Source organism: Protopterus annectens, chromosome 4.part0 (genome assembly GCF_019279795.1).
Source record: "Protopterus annectens isolate FY-2018-M chromosome 4.part0, PAN1.0, whole genome shotgun sequence".
NCBI classification, from domain to species: domain Eukaryota; kingdom Metazoa; phylum Chordata; order Ceratodontiformes; family Protopteridae; genus Protopterus; species Protopterus annectens.
The window spans coordinates 739,914,745-739,942,642 of NC_056733.1; the positions used below are offsets into that span (position 1 = coordinate 739,914,745).

The 27,898-nt window shown below is 44.1% G+C and overlaps 1 protein-coding gene across 1 annotated transcript in view; it reads right to left on the reverse strand.

The window, feature by feature from the left end:
• TXNRD2 (thioredoxin reductase 2) overlaps positions 1 to 27,898 on the reverse strand; it is a 1,479,392-nt gene that overhangs the window by 66,877 nt on the left and 1,384,617 nt on the right. The window contains exon 16 of the mRNA XM_044068698.1: positions 20,779 to 20,876. Coding sequence (XP_043924633.1) covers positions 20,779 to 20,876 — 98 coding nt within the window. The remainder of the gene's footprint in view (positions 1 to 20,778; positions 20,877 to 27,898) is intronic.

A 27,898-nucleotide genomic window follows, 5' to 3' on the forward strand; every position in this document is an offset into this window, starting at 1 on the left:
ATGCGTTTGATATATGAAATCAATATCTAATCTGGTCCAGTTCTTGATTCTTGCATAGTAACAAGTATATTCCCTTTGATCTCCCAGTGAATATAAAACATCCTTCATACCAAATACTTTCATGCTTTGTTTAGAAAATGTCTTTACTTGTAATCTACCCACCCCCACCGGTATGCCATCTAAACACTTCAATCTCTATCATGACTAAACTACCTTGTTGGCAGCTTTCTCTCTCCTTGTAAAATCCTTCTAAGTGTTGACACATTTGTCATATGGGTAATATAAATGAATACCATAGGTTGGTACTAGGCTATCAGCCCTAAGGCCTATACAAGCCTAGCCATAACAATTCCCTGGTTATTTCTTCCCACACTATTTACTTCCCTGGACCCCTGTCTAGCAGGGCGACTGACGTGATCCCCGGGGTGAATTTCCTTTCTCCCATCCAATCGTCAAGGTTCCTTTTGAAAAGGGCCAAAGAGGCACTCTGCTTGACATGTATGGGCAGTCTATTCCAGAGTCTGGGGAGTCTCTGGGTCAGGAAACTATACCTCCAGCATGTTTTGTTTATTGTGATGTCAAGATTTAGATCCCTGGAGCGTGTGGCTCTGAGGGATTGGGATTTCTTTAAGTGTAGCATGTACAACAGCTCTGGGTTTGACATGGCCTTGTATGTTAAGCAGAGATCGCCTCTGAGTAGACGATATGTGACAGAGTATAGCTGGAGTTTTTTAAGGCAGTCAGCGCAGGGCATCTGCTTTAGGCTTGTGATTCTTTTAGTGAGGTATTTCTGTGACCTTTCTAGTTGTTGCAGATGTCTTGAGAGGTACATACCAAATGGGACGTTGTATTCTATAATGGGTCTAATGAGGGATGAGTACAGTGGGACAATGACCTCCTTTTTTCTGGATGAAAAGCCCTTAGTGATGAGGTGTGCCACATAGAAGGATTTCCTGACTGTTGTGGCGATGTGGTTATCGAAGGTAGGACCACTGTCCACCTGTGTCCCCAAGTCTCTTTATCACACTTTCGGCGTTTAGTGTACTGCCACCTATGTGGTAATTCACGGGTACATGTTTTTTCCCAATTGGGATAACTATACATTTCTTGGCATTGAGATTGAACTTGAGCCCATGGCTCTGACACCAAGCATCTGTTTCTGTAAGGCTCTTCTGTAGAGTATCCACATCATTTGGGGATTCAATAATGGCTCCCAGTTTGCAGTCATCTGCGAACTTTGTTAGCCAGAGTCCCTTAGTGTTGGCCTGTACTTCAGAGAAGTAGATGCCAAACAAGAGCGGTCCCAGGACTGAACCCTGAGGTACTCCACTTGTCACTTGAGTGGAGCTGGATTTGGAGTCGGCTACTTTTTCATTGTGGGTTCTGTCAGTAAGCTGGTTGGCAACCCATTGGGTGATGTAGGGATTAATGCCCAGCTTAGTAAGTTTATCTATGATTCCAGAGTGGGGGATGGTGTCAAAGGCCTTGGCGATGTCTAGATAGGCTGTGTGGACCACGATTCCCCTTGTTCATGGCTCTGGAGACTGATTCGAAGAAGTCAATCAGGTTCAGGAGACAAGATCGGCCCTTCACAAACCCAAACTGGGCGAGGGCCAGTGTTTGAAGGTTGCCAATGTCTTTGTTTATAAGTTCCATGATAATACGCTCCATGGCCTTGCAGATAAGGCTCGTCAGACTGATGGGACGGCAGTTTTTGGGATCCAAGGTGGATCCCCCCTTGTGGAGTGGAATAACTGTAGCTCTGCGCCACTCTGTGGGCACAAAACCTGAGGTGAGGCTATGATTAAACATGACACTTAGGTGAGGTGCCAGTTCATATTGTAGCTCATGTAGTACACAGCCCAGGATGTCATCTGGTCCCATGGATGCTGTATTCTTAGCTTTGGTGAGTGCGTTTTTTACCTGTGTGGCCGTTATTACCAGAATTTGGCAACCTTCCAGTATTGAGATGGGCTGTTTAGGGGGTGAGGGGGGGTGAAGTTGGCACTGAATCGATCTGCTAGGATATTGGCAATATCCTTGGGATCAGTATATTTAATGCCATTCTGTTTTAGCTCAGATCAGATCTGAGCCTTGCCATTTAGATTCTTGACATAGTTATAGAATGCCTTGTGGTTGTCTTTGGAATCTTTGGCAATTTTATTTTTGTAACTATCTTTGGAGGATTTCATGAGGGATCTCAGTTTCTTACTGATGCTGGTAAGGGAGTTTTTTGCATCCTGGGATTTTCCTCTTTTCTGCAACAGTTTCTTCCTTTTGTTGTAAAGTTTGTTTATGGCAGGGGACCATGAGATTGGCTTCCTTTTTTTGGAGGAGAGCATCTTGGTTCTATTTGGGATGGCACGATTCATGCATGAGTGGATGTGCTCGTACAGTGCCTTAGTGTAGGATTCAGCAGTCAAACTTTCATTTCCCGTCTGCATGGGTGTCATGAAGTTTGTCACTTTTGACTTGAGTAGCAAGAAGTTGGCTTTGGAGAAGTTTTTTATGAAGGTTTCCTTACTGGGTGGTGGGGGTGGGATGTGGATGTTGAGGGTGATTATCTTATAGTCAGAAATGACTAACGAGGGGGTGACCACAGGTGTGGAGCATCGATTTCCCATGTTGGTAAAATCTAGGATATTGCAGCCCTTGGTGGGACTATGGATTAGTTGATCCAGGGCGTTGGAATTTATGAATTCCAAGAACCGTTGGGCAAAGGTATTGGTACAGGAGTAGTTTTCCCAGTTAATGGCAGGGTAGTTAAAATCACCCAGTATTAGAGTGTTTGGTTCTATCTTAATACTTTCCAGTATGTTTAGAAAGGTGTAGTGAGAATCCTGGGGCATGGTGGGGGATCTGTAGCAAGCTACAATTTGGATTGCTGTCTTACCTAGTGTTAGTTGCACCTGGAGAATTTCAGACACATTGTGTTGGGCAACTAGCCTGGTGGTGTGAATATCCTTGGTGAATATGGACACTCCTCCACCTTTAGTGTTTCGGTCCTGGTTTGGTGGCCAAAATGTGTGGTAAGAGTTGTCGCCTGGTATTGCAGGGGTGCTCTCTGGAGCCTTGAACCAGGTCTCAGTTACTGCACAGATATCGATGTTCTCCATTTTTAGGAGTGCCTCAAGAGAGTGCATTTTAAGGTTTAGACTTCTAGCATTGAGTAGCATTACCCTCAGATTTTGCATGCTTGTACCTGTTACGGTGGTGGTTTTGTCCTTTGAACTTTGCCTAAAAAGGCACTATAGGGGTAGAAGAGCCTTAGCCAGTAACCTGAATCCCAGGGGCGACAGGTGCAGACCATCTCTGGCAAAGCATTGTGGTCTGTCGATCATGTCGTCCCAGGCAGAAAGATACTGGATCCCCTCTGAATGACACCAGAAGCTTAGCCAATTGTTGAAGTCAATCATTTTGTCCTTATATTGTGGTATAATTCTGGGTGAAGGCAGAATGCTATTCAGGGCTAGGGTCATACCTGCTTGGGTCACATGATCCGAGAGCTCTTCCATGTCTCTTTTGATGTAGTCCAGGGAGGTACGTCTCAAGTCATTCACTCCAACATGGACAATGACAGAGTCATATTTGTACTTGTTGTGGAGTGACCTGAGTGCATGCGTTATGTGGCGGATCCTGGCACCCGACAGGCAGCTGACTGTAATTTTCTCCTTGTTCAACCTGGTGAGTGGGACATCGGTGTGCCGAACTATAGAGTCACCTATGACTAAAGTGTTAAGTACGTTGTCTTGCCTTAGGGGCTGTTGCTGGGTGGCACCCTGGTGTTGTGAACTATGTGACACTTTGGTTGTGATTGGTGTTTGTTTGCATTTCAGCTTCAGAGGTCCTTGTTGCTTGGGCAGGTTACAGTTAAGGGCCTCCGCATATGTGGATTTAGTGTTGCTATATATGGGTGTTGGTGGTGTGGGTTTAGAAGGGCTGTGTGTTGCTTGAGGTGTAGTGTGGGTGTTAACCTTCTCCTCTTGACTGTCTACCACACTCTTGGGTGGAGAGAGCTTTGCTTCCAGTTTGGCTATGTAAGAGCATCTCTCACAGGTTGTAGTGTTGGGTGGTAGGAGAAGAGGGTTGTCTGTGTACATGAGGCAATTGCTGCATTGCCCCAGTATGCCCAGATTCACCAGGTGGACAGGAGAATTCACCGGAAGCTGACCCTTGAACATGCCTGGTTTGGTGCTTTTTTTTTTTTTTTTGTAAAGTACAGGAGCTGTTTTCCCTTACCTTAGCAAGGTGCTTTGCAGTTACAGGCTGTTTAGTGCCTATGATTAATTTCTCCTTATTAACAAGGAGAGTTGAGTGCTTGTATCAGTTTAAGGCTTCCTAGTGCTTTCCAGCAGGTATTAGAGCAAGTGCTGGTCACAGGGATGCTTAAAGGTAAGATGAAAAAAATGCACACTGCAGTGTGCACTAGAGAAGTTAAATGTGAAAGTAGGTAACTTTTAGTTATGTACTCACCATAACTTTAGATGTTTGGGATCCATCTCGCCTACATTCTGTACTGATGGGCTCGGAGCCGATCCCTCGGCTCCGACTCGGCACGCTTATGCTATAGAGCGAGGCCTCTTATTGGCTGAGCTATCTTTATCCCAGGATGCACCACCACTAATCCCCCAGATCTTGTTTGTCCGCATTCATGCACACATGCACAACTTGTTTATATAACATTGTTAGATGTTTCAAGATGAAACAACAGGATTCGGACCTTCTGATCTCCAAGGAAGGGGGAAGGAGGGTGGGTTATTAGGAATGTAGGCGAGATGGATCCCAAACATCTAAAGTTATGGTGAGTACATAACTAAAAGATGTTATGTGATCCTATCTCGCCTACATTCTGTACTGATGGGACAGTGTCCCTAGCACCTAAATCCCGGGTGGCTCATTGGAAAACACTCCTGAGCACTGTGGAACCAAATGAAGCTCGTTCTCTAGATGCCACATCCAATTTGTAGTGGGAAATAAAAGTGTGCGGGGAAGACCATGTAGCCACAGCGCAAATGTCACTAATGGCAAGCTTAGAATGAAATGCTATCGAAGTAGCCATAGCTCTTGTAGAAAGAGCTTTGACAGAGGTGGTAAGCTCTTTGTTAGAATAAAAATAAGCTTGAGTAATACAGTCCCTGATCCATTTGGCAATAGTGACCTTTGTGACAGCTTTGCCCAATTTATTGTCTGCAAAGGATACAAACAACTGATCTGTTTTCCTGGTTTGTTTGGTCCTGTCTAAATAAAAACGTAACTGCCTGTGGACATCTAGTGTGTGGAATATGAATTCCGCTTTGTTAGAGTATTTTGGGAAAAAACTGGAAGCTCTTACGATTGTTGTAAGCAGAAACTAGAACAAACTTTACGGACAAAGGAAGGATTTGGCCTGAGGGATACTCTGTCTTTGTGAAAAACCAAGTACGGGGGTTTTACTGACAAAGCTTGAAGCTCTGAAACTCTTCTGGCAGAAGTAATTGCCACCAGAAAAGCTGTCTTCCATGATAGAAACTTTAGATCACATGTAGCTGCTGGTTCAAAGGGGAAAGAAGTCAAGGCGCGTAACACTATATCGAGATCCCATGGAGGTGCAGGATGAGAAATCGGAGGTCTTAATAGAGCAGCACCTTTCAAGAAGGTCTTACACAATCTGTTGCTCATTAAAGGTGGGTCTATGGATTCGTGAAAATTGGAAATTGCTGCCAATTGTACCTTGATGGTAGAAACTGAAGAGCCTTGATTGAAAAGAGAAGTTAAAAATTTTAGTACTTCTGCCACGGAATAGAAATGGGGTCCAGGCCCCGGAGTTGAGCCCAAATAGCAAATCTTTTCCATTTGCTAGAATACAGTTTCTTTGTAGCAGACTTATGGGCCGAAGATAATATGTGTACAACATCTGGATCCAATGTATGACTCCTGACTATAGTCGGAAGAGGAGGAGCCAAGCCGTCAATTTTAAGGTGCGTAGGGACTGGTGGAATAGTCCCGACTGATGAACCAGTAGGTCTGGGATCTGATCCAGGAACCATGGACCTTCCAGAGCATACTTCCGAAGATAGGGAAACCATACTTGACGAGGCCAGTAAGGAGCAATTAAGATCATTCTGCTCCCCAAGAGAGAGATGCCTTTTGAATCACCCTGGGAAGGAGAGGAACTGGAGGGAAGGCATAAAGCAGGCCGGTGGGCCAAGGACGGACTAGTGCGTCCATGGGGCTCTTCCCCGGAGCCGGGGTTAGGGAGAAGAATTCTTTGCACTTCGCATTCAGAGGAGTCGCGAAGAGGTCGCAACACGGAACTCCCCATTTGCTGAAAATCTGACTTGCAATTGTCATATTCAGAGACCATTCATGAGGAGAGAGAATGGTTCTGCTCAATCTGTCAGCTATCACATTGGACTTGCCCGGTATGTGAGTAGCCACTAGGAAGCGTTTGGTCGAGACTGCCCATTCCCAAACTCTCATGGCTTCTCTGCAAAGAGGATAGGATCTGGTCCCTCCCTGGTTGTTCAGGTACCAGACAACTGACATGTTGTCTGAGTGAACAGCAATTACGCCCTGAGGGAGATAATCGTGAAGGGCTTGAAGGGACAGAAGTACTGCCCTCATTTCTAAGATGTTGATATGAAGTAGAGTCTCTTCCGGGTCCCATTTGCCTTGGACTGACCTGCCCAGGGAATGCCCTCCCCACCCCATCTGGGAGGCGTCCGTGGTCAAAGTGGCCGCCAGAGGAGGTAGAACAAAGGGTCGTCCCTGATCCAAATTGGAGGGCACTAGCCACCAGCGAAGGTCCCGTTTGCAAGATTCCGTGATCCATATGAGGTGACTGAGAGGGAGTTCCTGAAAGGACCACTGAGCTGAAAGAAGCCACTGGAGAATTCTCATGTGCAACCTTGCCAAGGGGACTAGAAGAACCATGGCGGACATGGATCCCAATAGCTGCAGGACCATCCTGGCTGGAGCTTTGGACCTGGGAAGTAAGGCTCGAACTTGAGTCTGTATGGTTTGTATTCTGTCTGTAGGTAGATAGACCCGCATTCGGCTTGAGTCTATCTCTACGCCTATAAATCTTATTCGTTGAGATGGCAGCAACACAGACTTTGGCCAATTGAAGGTGATTCCCAGGGAACTGCCCAGTGATATAGTGGCTTGAAGGCTCTGCAGTAGTAGATGCCTGGAGGTGGCAGTTAGGAGCCAGTCGTCTAGATACGGAAACACCTGGAATCCTAGACTTCTCAGGTGAGCAGTCATGACTGCCAAACACTTGGTGAACACCCTGGGGGCTGTGGTGAGACCAAAGGGCAGCGCACGGAACTGAAAATGACTGCCTCCTAGGCTGAAGCGCAGATGTCTCCTGGACGCTTGATGTACCATGATATGGTAATAAGCGTCCTTGAGATCTATGGAGCACATCCAAACACCCTTCTCCAGCAATGGGAGACTGGTTTGTAGGGTGACCATTCGGAACTTGGACTTTCTGACTGAACGGTTTAGGATGCTGAGGTCCAAAATGGGCCTCAAGTCCCCGGTCTTTTTTGGCACTAAAAAGAATCTTGAGTAAGTCCCTAATCCAATCTGGTCTGCGGGGACCAGTTGGATGACTCCTTTTTGCAGCAGCTTTGAAACTTCTGAGGCTGCAGTATCCCGTTGACTGGGTGGCGGGTCCGGGATTTTTTTGGACTGAGGTGGGGAGTGAGAGAAAGGGATGGTGTAACCTCCGGCGATAATTCGAAGCACCCATCGGTCCTGAGTGATACCTTCCCAGGCTTTTAGGTGCTTCGAAAAACGACCCCCGACTGGCTCCGGAGCTGCACAGTCGGGCAATCCCTCAGGGACTGTGAAAAGCTGAAGAGCCACGAAAGGACTCGCGGTCTCCAGTGTTGCGAGGGCCTCTGCCACCTCTGGGACGGCGTCTTCCTGAAGAATTTCCCCCTCCTCTGCCTCTGGAAGGGGGATCATCCTGCTGAGAGGGGTAAGGCTTCTGAGATCTACGGAACCACATTTTCCCTCCTCTTTTAGCCTTGGGATAAGGCCAAAAGGGAGTGGAAAATCGTGCCCCTACGGCAGTCAGAGTCTTACCCTCCTGTTCGCAGCGGGTCAGTGTGTCCTTTACCTTGGGTCCAAACAGGGAGGACCCATCAAAGGGGGCGTCGGCAAAGGAAGACTTAAAGGCCTCCGCAAAATGACACAGGCGGAGCCAGGCTTGTCTCTGTAGAGCAATGCCTGTACCCGCCGCTCTACTCGCCCCTTCGGCCGCATAAGAAATGAGCCTCATGGACGAGTTCGAGATGGACAACACTGTAGCCAGCTGAGAGCCAACCGTCTGGGCCAGCTCCTCAGGCAGGTTACCCAAGAGGGTATCGGATAGTTCTTTAATCAGATCCCTCTGAAATCTAGTAAAGTGCGTAAGGTAGTTCAAGGACCTTAACGTAAAGGCCGCTGAACTCAGGGTGCGCTTTCCGTACCGTTCCATGCTCCTAGACTCCTTATTAGGAGGATGGACGGACGTCGAAGCTTCTGCTACATCTTGCTGGGTAGCAGATGCCACCACCAAGGCATCTACAGCCACACCTTTAGTTAGAAACTCTTTTTCAGGGGGTGCCGAGAGGAACTTATTCGGACGAGCAGGCACCGGTTCCACAGAGTCTGGGTGTTCCCACGCCCTTCGACAGATCAAATCCAAGAGCTCATCGAAGGGCGGAGACAACAAGGAGGCGGAGGGCTGAGCCCCGAAGGCCTTAAGGAACAACGACTCATCAGCAGAAGGGGGTTTGGACTGCCAGCCGCCTCGTTGTTTTAGGGCTTCCAGGATGTCTGCAAAGGAGACATCATCCGAGGACAACTTAGGGGACCCCTCTGCATCATCGAGATCAGTGTCTGATGTAAGAGACTCATCAGGGGAGTGAAACGTGCTTCCTCTTGCACAATCTCTTCCTGGGGGGTTCTTCCGAAGAGGCTTCAGAAGGACCTCCAGGAGGGGGAGAAACCCCAGTGGGGGTAACCTCAGGCCCCGGGGCTCCGCTGTCTAAGGACAGGGGGACTGCCAAAGACCCAGTCTCGGTATGCAGGGAAGGAGCTGGGGAGACCGTGGAGGTAGCCAAGGAAGATTTGGCTAACGCACTCCTCATAGCCCTGAAGGCAGGACCACCAGAGTCGTGGGAGGGTCCCACCTCCGTGGCCACGACAGTGGACGGCACTCCCGCCGCCGACGCACCAAGAGGGAGACTTGGGACCGAGAACATCAATCCCGAAGCCTCCCCCCCAGGGCTGACGGAAGAAGTCCGTGTACTGAACTCCGACCCAAGAGCCGGAGTTGGAGCAAGGGTCGGGCCCGACCCTAAAACCTCCACCGGTTCCACCAGCACCGGCTCCAACGGTGCCGAGGCTGTTGGAGGAGGAACCATAGTAGGGAAGTGGGCCATCGGCTCCGAAGCCGAATGGGCTGGAGCCGAAACTAGCTTTTGGAACACCGGAGACTGGAAGAGTCTAAGGAGCACCCTGTCGATGTCTGAATCAGACATCTTGGATGATCTGGAGGATACCGATCGGGCCCGAACCAATTTCTCCATCGGCTCCAAAGGGCTCGGGGACCGGCTCCGAATGGACTCTACCACTATCGGCTCCGAGGGAGATCTCAAGGCAATTTCCCTCGGTGTCGATAAGGACTTCGGCTCCGAGGGGGAAGAGTCTGAGCCGGCAACCCTGATCGGCTCCAATATCAGTGGAGCCGATGAAGGTGACCCGCCTCTCGATGCCCCAGTCCTCGGCTCCGAAACCAGAGGGGTCGAGACAGGAGGCATCGAGGCAGACCGTTCCGCCCTCGGCTCCGAAGTCCGTGGAGCCGATGGAGAAGTCTGCTTAGATTTTTTAGCAGTCGGTTCCGACTGACTGGTCGGAGCCGACGCTTTCTTCTTTTTTGAAGGAGAGGATGACGAAGATAAAGCTTCCTCGAAGGATGGCTTGATTAATCCCTTAAGGATTAATTTGTTTTTCCTCTCCTGGAGGACTCTTGATGAGAAGGCGTGACACACGCTACAAGATTCTTGCAGGTGCTTGGCGCCTAAGCAATAGACGCACGAGGAGTGGTCGTCCGTTATGGACATCTTGTAACCACACCTCGTGCACTTTTTAAACCCGGAGGGTCTATGCTCTTTGGACATAACTACTTTAGAAAACAGCACCTGTCTAAATAGAAACACAACAAAACTTAAAAGTTATGAACCAAGCAAAAAGAATAAAGTTTTTCTTTTTTAACACACTATACAGTTGAACAACACAGAGAAAGAAAGAGAGTCAAGACCCTCTAACTTAAACGGGTACTTGACCCAGGAAAGAAACACTAGTAGTAAAGCAACAGGGGAAGGCCCCTCTAACTAAAACGGGAAACCTTCCTTGACGAAAAAAACACGAATTAATCAATCACACTCGTATAACAACAATAGCTGTTAAAACAGCTTTTGGGTTCAAAGTAAGCAAAATTCTGACAGGAAAAAGCCTAAATAAATAGTACTTAGCCCAGCCAAGTTGAGACCACGTCTAAGCTTGTAAGCGGCAAACAAGATCTGGGGGATTAGTGGTGGTGCATCCTGGGATAAAGATAGCTCAGCCAATAAGAGGCCTCGCTCTATAGCATAAGCGTGCCGAGTCGGAGCCGAGGGATCGGCTCCGAGCCCATCAGTACAGAATGTAGGCGAGATAGGATCACATAACATCTTACGTTTTACCTGTTTAAAAAGTTAAGGTTTAGTGGAGAGTTACTATTTTTAAAACAGCAAGATGGATTGAAAGGGGTGGTCACTTTTGTATTCTGATACTATGGAATACAATAGGATGGCCAATAAATTTAAATAGTTGAAGGGGAGTGATTTCAAAAATGATAATTTTATGATTACTCACACAAGCCAGTGAAAGCAGAGAGGAAATGAGATATATGGCCAAATTAACATAAGAGGCAGGCAACTAGAAAGACAGTGGTGTTTAACAAGACAACTGTAACTGGGTGGGAAAAAATGTCTGCCTGACTCAGAAGAGAGAGAGCTGTGGTCTCTTTTGAAGTTTTAATATGCAGTTAAAGCAGAATGCAAGTAAAACACAAGGAAAAGAAAACAAACTACAGTATTCAAAATATAAAAAGGCAATAAAGTAATACAAAATACAACAAATAAAAGCAAACTAACCTTTCCTTCACAGCAAAGTGTAGCAGAGTCTGGTTGAGCCTTTCTGGTAAAGTAATCCTCTTTCCTAGTCCAATAAATTTGCCTTAATTATCCTTTTGTTTTTCTTTTGTCCTTATACGTGCACATTTCCTTATATATACTCACTTTTTTCAGTGTCCTTGACCCTCAGCAGAATGTTCACCCTGAAACTTTTTGTCAAATTATCTTGTTTGGTTCTAGGCCAGATGCAACTCTTGCAATACTGCCCTTGCATTCTGCATAGTTTCTGTTTTGCTTCATTACTTTTCAAACCATTAACATTCCATATCAATATTTTTAGTGAGCAGTCTTAAAATGTAAAAACTGTATTTACTTTTGGACCATGGCACATTTAGTTTATCTTATATGCATGACTTCCCTGTTAATAGAGTTAACAAGTATTTTCCCGGCTGTCAGGCAAATCTCCTACAGCTTTTCAGTTTCACAAATCTTTTAAGCTTAATATTATATCTTCTGTTAAAAAAAAATTACAGCAACCTGCCATACTCATGAAAAAGTTATAGATATGTAGATTTTTGAAGTGGAAAACACACTTCCCAGGTAAGATCATATGCGCCACAATGAATACCTTCTATAACATTCTGATTTACTGTACTAAGGTTCAAAGCCTGTTATAAGTAAAGATGTTCTCCATTTGTTTCATAGGTAGGTACTAGGCTATCTGCCCAAGGGCATTTATAAGCCTATCCAGAATGTGTTGGCTTTCGCCTCCCTTTTAAATTAGTTTCCTGGGCCTCTGTCTAGCAGGGCCACTGAAGTGATCCCAGGGGAAAATTTACGATTTCCCATCCACTCGTCAAGATTCCTCTTGAAGAGAGTCAGTGAGGGGCTCTGCCTAACATAAACTGGGATTCTATTCCAGAGCGAGAGAAGTCTCTGGGACAGGAATCTATCCCTCCAGCATGTCCTGTTTATTGTTGTGCTGAGTTTTAATTCACTGGAGCATGTGGCTCTAAGAGATTTGATTTTCTTGAGGTGGAGCATGTCCATTAATTCCAGGTTGGACATGGCCTTGTATGTCAGGCATAGATCACCTCTGAGCAGGCGGTAAGCAACCAAGTAGAGCTGGAGTTTCTTTACTCGAGCTGCATAGGGCATCTCTTTGAGGCCCATGATCCTCTTGGTGAGGTACCTCGGTGGTCTTTCCAGCTGTTGCATGTGCCAAGTAAGGTACACACCAAATGGGGCACTGTACTCTATTATGGGCCTAATAAGTGATGAGTAGAGAGGCACAATGACCTCTCTTGATCTAGAGGTGAACCCTTTCATGATTAGGTGGGCTATATAGAAGGAATGTCTAACCACTTTAGCAATATGATTATCAAAGGAGAGGTTGCTATCTACCTGGGTCCCCAGGTGCCTAATTACATTTTCCATACCTAGTGGATTACCACCTACCTAAGTGGTAATTCGTGGGCACTTTGTTTTTTCTAAAGGGGATGACTATGCATTTTTTGGCATTTAGCTTGAGGCCATGGTTTTGACACCAGGTATCTGTCTCTGTAAGACCCTTCTGGAGGATGTCTGTGTCAGCCGAAGAGTCGATTATGGCCCCCAGTTTAGTTTGCAGTCATCTGCAAACTTGGTCAGCCATAGTCCTCCCTTACTTGCCTGTACCTCAGAGAAGTATATACCGCACAGGAGGGGTCCCAGGACCGAGCCCTGGGGAACGCCGCTTGTGACTGGTTTAGAGTCGAACACGGCACCCACAACTCTGACCATGTGTGTTCTATCCGTGAGCCAGTTGGCCACCCATCTCGTGACATAGGGGTTAATGTTCAAGCTAGTAAGCTTGTCTATGATGCCAGAGTGGGGAATGGTGTCGAAGGCCTTAGCGAGGTCCAGGTAGGCTGTGTGGACTACCTTCCTTCATCTATGGCCTTGGTAACTGTTTCAAAGAAGTCAACTAGGTTTAGGAGGCAGGATCTGCCTTTAACAAAGCCAAATTGGGTAGGGTCCAGTGTCTGGAGGTTCCCAATGTCTCTGTTTATGAGTTCCATGATAATTCGCTCCATAGCTTTGCAGACCAAGCTGGTCAGGCTTATAGGGCGATAGTTTCCAGGTTCTGTTGTGGCACCACCTTTGTGGAGTGGGATGACTGTTGCTGTACACCATTCTTTGGGTACATAGCCTGTGGTAAGGCTGAGTCTGAACAGTGAATTTAGGTGAGGGTTTAGTTCCTTTTGGAGCTCGTGTAAGACGCAGCCTGGGACACCATCCGGTCCCATTGAAGCTGGGTTCTTAACTTTGGAGAGGGCTGTTTTTACCTGCATGTCCGAGATGTCTGGGGCTCTGCATTCTTCTGGGATGGACACGGGCCCTTTTGGGGGTGAGGGGGGGGTGAAGTTTGCACTGAACTTGGCCGCCAGGATGTTGGCAATGTCAGTTGGTTCAGTGTATTTTTTGCCATTTTGCACTAGCTCAGAGCATATCTGAGAGTTGCCACCTAAATTTTTGATATAGCTAAAGGTGGCTTTGTGGTTATCTTTGGAGTCCTTGGCAATTTTTCTTTTGAAACTGGCCTTGGATGATTTTTTGAGCGATCATAGTTTTTTTGCTAATATTGATCAGTGATGCCTTTCCTTTTTTGGATTTTACTCTATCATGTAGTAGTTTCCTCCTTCTGTTGTATAGCTTATTTATGGCTGGGAACCACCAGACTGGTTTCCTTTTTTTGGAGTGAGTGAGTCTTGATTTTACTTGGGATGGCTCGATCCATGCATCCCTGTAGATGCTCATAGAATGCACTTGTAAAGGAATCTGCGGATTGGATAGCATTATCCTTTTAGCAAGGGGGCTTTGAAACTTTCCACTTCGGTCTTGAGAATTGTGAAGTTTGCATTTGAAAAGGTTTTCACAGTGGTTTCCTTGACTGGTGGTGGGGTTGGGATGTGGATGTCCAGTGTGATTAGTTTGTGATCTGATCTTACCAGCGAGGGGTTTACCTCAGACACTGATCCCCCATGTTGGTAATGATCAGGTCCAGTATGTTGTCACCTCTAGTGGCCGTGGTGACCAGCTGTTCCATGGCGTTTGAGTTTATAAACTCTAGGAAGCGTTGGGCAAAGGAGTTTGTACTTGAGTAATTCTCCCAGTCAATGTTTGGGTAGTTGAAATCTCCTAATATCATGGTATTTGGTAGGATCTTTGTATTTTCCAGTGTTCTCAGGAATGCTGAGTGAGGGTCCTGAGACAGGGTAGGAGATCTGTAGCAGGCTATGATCTGAAAAGCAGTTTTGCCCACTGTTAGTTGCACATGGATGGTCTCCGAGGCCTCGTGCTGTGCTACTAGCCTGGAGGTGTGGGTATCCTGTATGAAAATGGATACATCCCCTCCTTTTTTATTTCAGTCTGGGTTTCGGGGCTGAAAGTTATGGTAGGAGTTGTAGCCTGGTAGTGCTGGGGTGCTCTCTGGAGCTTTGAACCAGGTTTCTGTTACTGCACAGATATCGATTTGCTCCATGCTAAGGAGTGCCTTGAGTGCGTGCATTTTGAGGTTTAGACTTCTGGCATTGAGTAGCATTATCCTCAGTTTTTGGTTTCTTGTATTGTTTATGGAGGCGGGTTTGTCTTTTGAGCCTTGCCTAAACAAGGCACTATGGGGGTGGCAAAAGCCTTGGCCAGTATTCGAAAGCCTAAGGGCAACAGGTGCAAGCCATCTCTGGCGAAGCAGCGTAGCTTCTCAAGCATGTCGTCACAGGCTGACAGACACTGGATCCCCTTTGAATGACACCAGTAGCTTAGCCAATTGTTAAAACTGATCATTTTTTCCTTGTACTGTGGGCATCATTCTTGGTAAGGGCAAGATGCTACTCAGGGTCAGGATCATACCTGCCTGGGCTACATGATCAGAGAGCTCCTCTATGTCTCTTTTCATGCAGTCCAGGGAGGTACGTCTCAAGTCGTTCACACCAACATGTACAATGACAGAGTCATATTTGTACCTGTTTTGGAATGACCTGAGTGCCTGTGTTATGTGGCGGATCCTGGCACCCGACAGTCAGCTCACAGTAACCTGTTCCTTGTACAGTCTAGTGACTGGGACGTCAGTGTGCCTGACAATAGAATCACCTATTACTAGTGTATTGGGTGTGTTGTTGTGCCTTATGGGCTGTGATTGCTTGGCACACTGACTTTGTGAAGTATGTGATATACGATTTTTGTTTGAGGGTGGATGTTGCTTGGATGTCTGCTTTGGAGTACTCTGCTGCTTAGGCAGATTTTTATTTAGAGCCTCCGAGTATGTTTTTGAGTATTTATGTGTGTTGTTTGCTGGTGCATGTATGATTGCTTTATGTGAGACTGGAAGTGTGGTGCAAGTGTTTCCCTTCTCCTCCTGACAGGCTGTTCCAGCCTTGGGATGAGAGAGCTTGGCCTCCAGTTCGGCTGTATAGTTGCATCTCTCACATACATTTGTGTTTGTTGGAAGGAGGAGAGGGTGGTCTGTGTACTTGAGGCAATTGTAACATTGCCTCAAGATTCCCAGATTCACCAGCTGGACTGGAGAGTGTACCTAAAACTTCCCTTTGGACATGCCTGTATGGATAACTGAACTGTTTACTGATTTCCCGGTAGGGACGAGCTAGGGAGCCTTGAACTATTGTTTAGTAAAGGGGGAGGTGTTGTGTTACCATTTATCAGTGCTTACTGAGAGCTTGGAGCAAGTGCTTGGCTGTAAAAGAGAAGTTAGAGTGCTTAGTTTGAGAGTTAGACTGGTTCTAAGAGAAAAATTGAAGAGCAGACTTTGTGGAGCCTGGAATAGTTTAACCCTAGCTAACCAGCACTGCACTATGTGCAGAACCGCACAAATGTGGGTTTTAAGGCAGGGAGATGAAAGAGTTAGGAATTAGCCCAAAATGGCCAATAAACAACATGTTGCTGGGCTGTGACCACTCCTCCAGGGACAGATAGGCTGCTCAAAGCTCCCCACTCTCACTGGTGAACTGAAAAACTTCCTCCTATCCAAGTAAGGATATGGGCAACACAGGAACCTATACCACAGTCCTGAATTCAGCAAAACCTGAAAACTGGACTAGACTAGCTTAGAAAAGGCAGGAAACAAGAATTATTTTTTTCTTTTTTGGCAGAGATACAAGAAAAATTCACAAAAACACTTGGCTTATATCAGGCTAGCGCACTTTAGTGTGTAGCCTACAACAGTTAAACAGTGCAAAAAATGACTTTAAATGACTTGTAAAAGTGCTAACAGCAAAAACTGTTTTTAGTATGCAGCAAGGAGTTTTTAAAGCTCAGAATTGCCAGAAATCGCTTTTCAGCAAGACTAGCAGTCGCAGGAGAAAATGCAGAGAAAAAATATACTTATATCTTTTGAAAGTCACTCCTTTTCCGCTCTGCTGCTTGTAGTACTCTGCAGGACACCACGAGGTGCTTGGCTGAGTACTTTATAAGCAACCGTGCAAATTCGGGTTTTAAGGCAGGGAGATGAAAGAGTTAGGAATTAGCCCAAAATGGCCAATAAACAACAAGTTGCTGGGCTGTGACCACTCCTCCAGGGACAGACAGGCTGCTCAAAGTTCCTGGTGAACTGAGAAACTTCCTCCTATCCAAGTAAGGATATGGGTAACACAGGAACTTATACCACAGTCCTGAATTCAGCAAAACCTGAAAACTGGACTAGACTAGCTTAGAAAAGGCGAGAAACAAGAATTCTTTTTTTGTTTTTTTTCTTTTTTGGCAGAGATACAAGAAAAATTCACAAAAGCACTTTAAATGCTTACATCAGGCTAGTGCACTTTAGTGTGTAGCCTACAACAGTTAAACGACTTGTAAAAGTGCTAACAGCAAAAAACAGTTTTTAGTATGCAGCAAGGAGTTTTTAAAGCTCAGAATTGCCAGAAATCGCTTTTCGGCGAGACTAGCAGTCGCAGGAGAAAATGCAGAGAAAAAATATACTTAAATCTTTTGAAAGTCACTCTCTTTCCGCTCTGCTGCTTGTAGTACTCTGCAGGACACCACAAGGAGCTTGGCTGAGTAGTTTACAGCAGCAAAACTGTCTCCCACATGCACACGAAAATAAACTTGTGAACGTTTTCTCTCTTTTACATTTTACAAGCTCTTTAGTCCTTTATCTAAGCCAACATTTAGCAGGTAAAATATTTTTAAACTTTTAATTCAATCTTGTGTATTCACAGAAGCTATTGGAGATGTGCATTCTTTTTTAATTTAAAATACTTCAGTTTTCATTTTTATTACTATTAATCCTTTAACATGCCTATGCCCTTTTAAAAAACAATTACTCAAAGCTCTTGAAGATTTCTTGCAATAATCACCCCTAACAAGCTGTCTGGACATCCCATAACCAAATTCCTAGAGTTCTCGGGTGCCTCAATTAATTTCTGTCAGTTACTTCAGTCATTTCACCTTGAACCCTCCGATGACGTTTGAGTTCTCGCAAACCTCATCTTTTCCTATAAACTATGCTCATCCATCAGCTAAGGAAATCGAAATCTTCACATTAACAAACCTAGGCTAGCATTTAACTGTTTTCTCAGCCCCAGTTGCATTTTGAGCTATTACAAGCATCACTTCTTACTTCTTTGCACACCAATCTATTTTACAGCTTGAAGTATTAATAAAACTTCTCTGAAAAGTTTATATTTGCTTTAAATTATCCAGCGCTCAAGTCCTAACCCTCCTAGCAACTGCAAAATTGTTACACAAGTTTACTAAGTACTACTAATACATAACTTCACTGAAATTATACATTGCTTAAAACTTAAAAAATGAAAAACATTCACCTCCCAACATGCCCTCCCCCACTTATTTAATGGCACTCAGCTAAAATATGCACAAGCGGAATTTATATTTACCAGTTCTACTCATTCAGTAAGTCAAGTGTGCTAGTGGTCTTCCTCCAACTCAATCAGCTTCCTCACAGCTCTTTGATGTTTTCAGAGAGTTTGCAGGCATCTTTCTGCCAGTCTACTATCTGCTTTTTGATTAGTAGGAAGAGCTTGACAGGCAAAGGTCCAACTTGGCCAGGAGGATTGTCTTGCTGGTTAAAGGCTGCCCTGCACAAGTCCATTCTACTTGATAGTTTAGTATGATGTACAAACCTTTAGTGAGACAAATACCTTGAAAGTAACTGGGTTTCCTCTCATTCAGTAACTCCTGATGAGGAACGCATGCCCATTTATTTTTTTATTTGGTGCTTCATAAAATTAATACAATCAGTTCCCTCCAGATTTTCAGGGACAGCAGAAAATCTGGGATTCTCTCTCCACCAGTTCAAACTGTTTCTCCTTTACATCTTCCTGAGGTGCTTAGTCTGCTGTTATTTCTTCTCTTATTTTGATTTCTGACTTACGCACTTTTATCAGATCAAACTATTAAACTTAGAGCTTCCTCAATGTCTTCAATTCTTTTATTGCGTGACCTGATATCCTCTTCCAATGTCCTACTGATTTTAGTTCCTGTTCAGCATCTGGTTCATTTTTTTGTCCAAGTATTTATGTTACATCTTTGTACAATTGCTGCAGTCTGGTCCTCTTCATGTTGATCAACCTCAGGGTGCTTCACAACTACTGAACTAACTTTCAATTTAATTTTATCAGTAGTCATACTGTTCTGAAAATGCCTGAACTCGCATATTCTTAAAACATACACATTTTTTTCAATATATATTCACATTTTTACAGATTTATTAATTCAGAATCAAGTTTTTATACATCTTTTAAGGATTTTTACATATTCTACATTTTCCAAGAAAGTAGTTTAATTTTTTTGGATACTTTAAATGGACAGAACATTTTGGAATGGGGAAGCTACATAAAATACAAGTTGTACTGAGGCAAAGTAGTGCTGAAGAAGTCTGGGAAATGTAAGGATGAAAGTGCTACACTGCTTGCTTGTGTATGGACTCGTTCCATTGTTTTTTGTGTATGGACTTGTTTATTTCTCATATGTGGTTTTTAACACTGGAGCAACATCTGCTTTATCATTTTTTCTAGGTGGTCCGAGGCTTTCCTTATGTGCATTTTCCTTGTGAGTGTTCTTGTTCTAGCCCTGAACCACCACTTCTGGTTTGGTTCAACTACTACTTTTTAAACAAACTGGTATGTGTCTTGCATGAATGGAGGATGATGCATGAGTATCAAATTGCATGCTCATCCATAACAGAAAGGCAGGCAATTCTGACTATGCTGAAGTGCGTAACTGACTATTCTGAAGTGCGTAACTACATCAGATAAGGCCAGAAAATAAATTACCTGATGTTTAGCCATGGGATGGAAACATCACTGATGGATGTTAACAGGGCTTACAGAATAGGTGACCTGTACATCGTCACGCTGACTGGAGAACGAACAATCTCCAGCAGCTACTAATACAGAAGTCCGCCGCTTCATGGCAGCATATTAAGCTGCCATGGAGCTTGGACTGTAACGGAGATAATGATCACTATTATTTTATGCTCACTGAGCAGTAGTTTTGCTGTTCAGTGAGTACAAAATTAAAACAAAAAAAAGAAAAATGTGTGTATGTGCATGAAAGTATGAGTGACAGCGATTGAGACATTTTAAGTTTGCTAAGCATCACTTTTGCTGTTTAGTGAGTGTAAAATTAAACGGGTAATAAAAGATAGAAAAGTGTGTGTGTTTATGTTTCTGTCTGTGTGTTGAGTGTATGGGTGTTTGTGTGTGTGTGTATGAGAGAAAGAGACGGAGGGAGATTCATCAGTGCAGTGGATGCAACTCTTAAAAGATATGCATACTTAACCTCTTGGCTCAAGAAATCTGAATAAAGCCTAAAATAATGGGGGAACAAAGGATTAAAAAGTAGGGACATATTTTAAATACTGCTCTTTTACAATTAGAAAGTTGCTATAACATGATTTATGTTAACATTCATTCTCTGATGGATACGAAGTACATAGCTCTCACTTGTCCCTGATTTTCAGGGACACTTGATTTTGACTCAAATTTCAGCTCTGCCTCCCTTAATCTCTCAAAAAACTGGGGAATTTAGTAAAAAAGGTGCTGTATTACACTTAAACAATGACAAGAGAGATGAAGTCTTTTTACTTCAGAAAATATGTATTAATTCACATTCTCGTATTCTGCATACTAATAGTACTATATTTTAAAAGTGCCCCTGATTAGTTGGGAGCTATGAGAAATTCTGAAACTCAAACATAACTCATTATTTAGTGCCTTCAGCTCTCAATGATTAGTTAGTATATACTACAGCAAGTTTGAAACAGTAGACAGAGGAAGTATTTTACATTAAAATTATGAATATATATATTAATTAAAAAACAAAAACAATTTAACAGTCAGCCCATTTTCCAAGCACAATAACACACCCTCCAGGGTGTGTGTTATTGTGTAAATAATGCACTTCCAGGAGTGCAGAGTCCCTCCACCTGAGTCGATGGGTCTCAGAACATCCCTGGGCAGGTGTTACTTACACAGTAATAGACACCCAATCGGGCATTACTGCTTGCTTAGAGTAGGCATGTGGGGCAGCAGCCAGAGATGTGTCAGTTAAAATAAGGACAGGCACAGTAGACTAACATTCAGTAAAATAAGAAACTTTAGTAAAGCCTTACTTCACTGCAAGAGCAAATCCTTGAATTACTTCACCAGCATTTGGCCCCACAAAATGAAGTCCTAGAATTCGTTGGTCACCTTCTCGCAAGCACACCATCTGAGGACAGAAGAAACATCATTAATTAAAAGTGAACATTCCCCTATTAAATAAATAAAACTTGATAGCTCTGAACAATGCTAGCTTTGCTCATCTACCCATATATGTGGTAAGGAACAACATATCAGGATTTCAGAGAGCTAGTACAACTAAATGAGCTGAGAGAAAACAACAACGATTAAAATATTAGTGTTTCCAAGTTTCACTTTTTCTAAAAGTGCTTTTCTTTCATATTCACAATTTTCATTTATTTTTGTTCTTTTAGGAAGGACATCAAGCAAAGAGAAAACTTGTGTGAAGTACTCAAGACTGGATTTCAGGCAGTGTCTCTCTGCAGTATCTCTGTAGGTTCATAGGTGAGGTACTAGGCTATCTGCCCGAAGGCATTTATAAGCCTAGCCAGAATGTGTTGGCTTTCGCCGCCCCCTTAGATTAGTTCCCCGTGCCTACGTCCAGTAGAGCCACTGAAGTGATCCCCGGGATAAACTTTCTGTTTCCCATTCACTCGTCAAGGTTTCTCTTGAAGAGTGTTAGTGAGGAGCTCTGCTTAATGTAAACTGGAATCTTGTTCCAAAGCATGGGAAGTCTCTGGGACAGGAATCTATCCCTCCAGCATGTCCTATTTATTGTTGTGGTGAGGTTTAGATCCCTAGAGCGTGTGGCTTGAGGGGATATGACTTTCTTTAGGTGGAGCATGTCCATCAATTCTGGGTTGGACATGGCCTTGTATGTCAGGCAGAGATCACCTCTGAGTAGGTGGTATGCAACCGAGTACAGCTGGAGTTTCTTCAGTCGAGCTGCATAGGGCATCTGTTTGAGGCCAGTGATCCTCTTGGTGAGTTACTTCTGTGGTCTTTCCAGCTGTTGCAGGAGTCTTGTAAGGTACATCCCAAATGGGGCATTGTACTCTATGATGGGTCTGATGAGTAGAGGGGCACAATGACCTCTTTTGATCTGGATGCGAACCCTTTTATGATTAGGTGGGCCACATGAAGGATTTTCTAACCACTTTGGCAATGTAATTATCAAAGGAGAGATTACCATCTACTTGGGTCCCCAGATCTCTTATTACGTTTTCCGTATTTAGGGGACTACCACTTACGTGGTAGTTTGTGGGTACCTTGTTTTTTCCAAAGGGGATGACTATGCACTCTTTGGCATTTAGCTTGAGGCCATGATTTTGACACAAGGTATCTGTCTCAGTAAGACCCTTTTGGAGGATGTCTGTGTCAGCTGGAGAGTCAATTATAGACCCTAGTTTGCAGTAGTCTGCGAACTTGGTCAGCCATAGTCCTCCTGTGCCTGCCTGCACCTCTGAGAAGTATATGCCGAACAGGAGGGGTCCTAGGACTGAGCCCTGGGGAATGCCACTTGTAACAGGTTTAGAGTTGGACCTAGTTCCCGCAACTCTCAGTGGGTTCTGTCCGTGAGCCAGTTGGTAACCCATCTTGTGACATAGGGGTTTATTTTCAGGCTGGTGAGCTTGTCTATAATACCAGAATGGGGAATGGTGTCGAAGGCCTTTGCAAGGTCTAGGTAGGCTGTGTGTGTACCACCTTTCCCTCGTCTATAGCCTTGGTAACTGTCTCAAAGACATCCACCAGGTTTAGGAGGCATGATCTGCCCTTAACAAAGCCGAACTGGGTAGGGTCCAGTGTTTGGAGGTTCCCAATGTCTCTGTTAATGAGTTCCATGATGATGTGTTCCATAGCCTTGCAGACCAAGCTAGTCAGGCTTATAGGGCGATAGTTCCCAGGATCTGTTGTGGCTCCACCTTTGTGGAGCAGAATAACCGTTGCTGTGTGCCACTCTATGGGTACGTAGCCTGTGGAGAGGCTGTGTTTGAACAGTATGTTTAAGTGAGGGGTTAGTTCATCTTTGAGCTCATGTAGGATGCAGCCTGGGACACCGTCCGGTCCCATTGATGCTGTGGTTTTGGCTTTGGAGAGGGCTGTTTTAACCTGAGTGTCTGTGATTTCAGGGGCTCTACGTTCTTCTGGTATGGTTATGGCACCTTTTGGTGGTGAGGGGGTGAAGTTTGCACTGAACCTGTCTGCCAGAAAGTTGGCGATATCGGTCAGGGTTCAGTGTATTTTGTGCCATTCTGCACTAACTCCGATCAGATCTGAGCATTGCCACTTAGATTCTTGACATAGCTAAAGAATGCCTTGTGATTATCTTTGAAGTCCTTGGCAATTTTTCTTTCGAAGCTAGCCTTGGATGATTTTATGAGGGATCATAGTTTCTTGCTGATACTGATAAGGGATGTCTTCCCTTCTTGGGATTTTACTCTTTTCTGCACTAGTTTCCTCCTCCTGTTGTACAGCTTGTTTATGGCAGGGTCCACCAGACTAGTTTCCTTTTCTTAGAGGAGTGAGACTTGGTTTTGCTTGGGATAGCATGATCCATGCATTTTTGTAAGTGCCCGTAGAACGCATTACTAAAGGATTTTGCAGCATGGACAGCGCTATCCTTTAGCAAGGGGGCTTTGAAACTTTCCACCTTGGTCTTAAGTAATGTGAAGTTTGCTTTTGAAAAGTTTTTCACGGTGGTTTCCTTGACCGGGGTTGGTGGTGGAATGTGGATATCCAGAGTGATTTGTTTATGGTCAGATCTAACCAGCGAGGGGTTGACCTCTGGTGTGGAACACCGGTCGCCATGTTGGTGATGACCAGGTCCAGTATGTTGTCACCTCTGGTGGGAGTGTTGACCAGCTGATCCAGGGCATTTGAGTTTATAAATTCTAGGAAATGTTGGGCAAGGGAGTTAGTACTTGAGTACTTCTGCCAGTTAATGTTTGGGTAATTGAAATCACCCAATATTAGGGTGTTTGGTAGGACTTATGTTTCCCAGTATTTCCAGAAACGTGGAATGGGGGTCCTGGGACATGGTGGGTGATCTGTAGCAAGCTACAATTTGAATTGCAGTTTTGCCCGTTGTTAGTTGCACGTGGATGATCACTGAAGCATCGTGCAGTGCCACTAACCTGGAGGTGTGGGTATCCTTGATGAATATGGATACACCCCCTCCTTTTGTATTTCAGTCTGGGTTCTGTGGCCGAAATGTATGGTATGAGTTGTAGCCTGGTAGTGCTGGGGTGCTTTCTGGAGCCTTAAACCAGGTTTCTGTTACTGCACATATATCGATTTTCACCATACTAAGGAGTGCCTGGAGTGCATGCATTTTGAGGTTTAAACTTCTGGCATTGAGTAGCATTACCCTCAGTTTTTTGTTACTTGTGCTACTTACGGCGGTGGGTTTGTCTTTTGAGCCTTGCCTAAAAAAGGCACCATGGGGGTGGCAAGAGCCTTGGCCAGTATTCGAAAGAAGGGTGACAGGTGCAAGCCGTCTCTAGAGAAGCAGAGTGGCTTGTCGAGCATGTCATCCCAGGTGGACAGACACTGGATCCCCTTTGAATGACACCAGAAACTTAGCCAATTGTTGAAACTGATATTTTTTTCTTTACACAGTGGCATCATTCTTGGTGAGGGTAGGCAGGATGCTACTCAGGGTCAGGTCATACCGGCCTGGGCTACGTGATCAGAGAGCTCTTCCATGTCTCTTTTCATGTAGTCCAGGGAGGTATGGCTCAGGTCATTCACACCAACAAGGACAATGGCAGAGTCATATTTGTACCTGTTCTGGAGTGACCTGAGTGCTTGTGTTATGTGGCGGATCCTGGCACCCCCGACAGGCAGCTAACAGTAACCTTCTCCTTGTTCAGCCTAGTGAGTGGGACATCAGTGTGCCCGACTATAGAGTCATCTATTACTAGTGTGTTGGGTATGTTATTTTGCCTTAAGGGCTGTGATTGCGTGGCACACTGATTATATGAAGTATGTGTTTCATGGTTTGTGTTGGGGGTGGAAATTGTTTGGATATCTGCTTTGGAGGACTCTGTTGCTTTTGCAGATTTTTATTTAGAGCCTCAGAGTATGTTTTTGTGTATTTATGTATTTTTTTTTGCCGGTGCTGGTTTAATGGGTCTATGTCAGACTGGTGGTGTGATGCAAGTATTTCCCTTCTCCTCTTGACTGTCTGATCCAGTCTTGGGTTGAGAGAGCTTAGCCTCCAGTTTGGCTGTATAATTGCACCTCTAGCATGTATTAGTGTTTGGTGGTAGGAGGAGAGGGTTGTCTGTGTACATGAGGCAGTTGTAACATTGCCTAAAAATGCCCAGATTCATCAGTTGGACTGGAGAGTACACCTGAAACTGCCCTTTGGACATGCCTGGATAGGTACAGTGAACAGTTTTACTGGTTGGCTGGTAAGGTCGAATAGTAAGCCTTGTCCTTCTGTACAGTATAGGGGGTTCTAGTGCTAGGGTTTATAAGTGCTTGCTATGAGTAGCAAAGGACTCTTCCTGTTGCAGATTTCCTAGCAGTCCTTACTGAGTGTTAGTCCACTGATTGCAACCATACTATTAAGATGCACCTATAAAAATATTGTGGCACCTGCAAATTATCTCCAGTACATTCCCATCCCCAGTAACTCCCCATACACTGCTGAAAATACTAGCCCAAATTACAGACGGTTGTGTCACACATCAAATGAGACTAGGCATCTGAATCAAGGAAAACAAGACTCTGAAAATGCAGTTTATGAAAGGAGGACACTTACGAATATCTAACATGCAGCTGAGTACTTCACATGACATTTCTAGTTTTCTTACAGAGGCCGTATGTACTAGATAAATAACACCGGCACAGTCACAAAGGGTTTAATGGAGAACACAAATAGGAAAAAATACAGAAAATATGGTAAGGTCACCCTGAACTAAGAACTCTTGCAAAATAGTTATCATAATAGAAAATCTGCATCTCAAAAACTACATTAAACTTGCAAAATCAAAGTGTGGACCAAAGCTCAAGTTACACAGGCACATATGGAAAAACAAAAGAAAGAAGCCACAACTCTGCTAGACTGAGATTTAAACATGCCTGATAGAGGCTTACCTTATTTATTTTGGATACACATATTGTGATTGGACACATTTTGAATTCCACATAAAAAATGAATAAAAACAATATGAGATCTAGCATATGCTCCCATATGCTACAGCCTTCTGAGGTAAAACTGTATGGTACATCTTCAGTGACCACGACCTACACAAAGACACCAAATACACACAAGCAGGTTTGGTTATTGCATCTTAACTTCTTTATGGATGGAAAATATAACTTCTTTGCAATCACCATAAGATCCTGTAGAGAAACCAAAGGAGCTTCTGAAAACCCCTCCACATTCCTATGTCAACAGTATAGTGACAATCATCCTCAACCATCCATTTCACTGGACCAAATTCTGTGCTCAGACAGAACTCACAAAACATACTCCCGTTCCAGTTAACTTACGGAGACCCTGTACTATTCAAGAAAAAGAAAATACTGAAGGTAGAAAATAAACCAAGTATTTCTCTTTGCTAAGTCATCTAGCAAATGACCTCAACGGCACAACCTCCTCCATCATATGTGGCCCACTTTGAAAAGACCGTCAACTTTCAAATGTCAACAGAGAGCAAGGGAAAGAATCAGCCACTTCCTAGGAAGAAATAAACAAATGTTTGTGAATAGTGTAGTTCTCACTTAGAAAAATTACCTTAAGACTCAATACTACAGACACTCCTCTAAATGTGAGTTGCTACTTCTACCACCAAGTCACCTATGCACAGCCAAAAAATGACATCCCCTCCCTATCCAGGTTCTCAGAGGTAGGGTACAGTATTGCCCACTGAGAAAAATGTAGTTTAAAATTAAACACACACTACTAATAATAAGCTCTTGGATTTGTTTGTGGACTACCAATTCTTCCTGGAAGAAAATAGAAGTATTTTTTGATTTACAAAACCGAGATGACAACCATCAACAAGGTTTTCAACTAAAAGCACTATGAATTACAGTTGGTGCTGGCTGAAAAGGTGGTAAAATCACGTTCTTGTTTATGAGATTCAAGTCCAAAGACTGGAACAGATCTCAGTGGAGGTTCCAAATGAAAGTCGTCTAAGAGACCATTGTCTTAACTGTGGAGTAGCCAAATAGCTATGCTCCATATTCTCATTTTTCATAAGGAATACATCAGATGCCCCCCCCCCCCCCGAAACCATTCTAAAGCTGAAGCATATCCTTCAAATGACTACACAAAGATAATATTTAGTTTTTTGACGAATAGAAATAGAACTAGTCTTTTATGTTTCATACCCACGATCTAGCCTATGTTTGCAGAACAGACTGCACCTAACCTTATGGACTAGTAATGACTACAGTTGCTTGTACCTTGCAAACCAAATGGTAAAAGGTCACAAAGACAAACCATTCAGTAAAAGCTACAAGAAAAACCCAACCAAGCTAGTGTTTTCACTGTGTGATACCTTAAACCTCCTGTAATGGAGGCCCATTGCATATATGCAAGTGGGCCCTTAAGGACATGCTTTTACTGTTTCAGAAAAAATTACATTGTATCATGACAATTGTTCTTTGCATATCTTGTGCTTTAGGAATAGTCTGAAAAGGTCCCATGCAGTTCACCCCATCATTCTGGTCAACAAACTATAATGAACAACGAATAAATTAAATTAAGAGCTCTCTAAACAGAAGTTTGATGTGCTCTATTATTGCAAAAAAGGAACATCATTCCATTCTAGGTGGAAGTCAGAAACCATGACAAAATGCACTCTAACAGATGCTCAAGTCTGACATAGTCAGAAATGGCAAAATGTTTTAGAGAAGTGAGAATTTACTGAAGGAAATAAGAATAAGTGTAGCTATTCAGTCAAATGTAGGGTTCTCCTTAGCTGCTTCTAAAATGTAGAGGACTTCTTAGCCATTTCTAAAACTGCAGAATACTACTGGGGAGCTCTTCGATTTTAGAAAGTGCAATCACTCATACAAGAACAAGGAGGAATTTCATAATGGAACTGAAAGATCATTGTCATGTCTATAAACAGCAGTTTACAACAGTCTGGATTTTCTCCAGTGCTTACAGGAAAAGTCCACCCTCTCCCAGTTTAAATAGGTTTCCCTTGT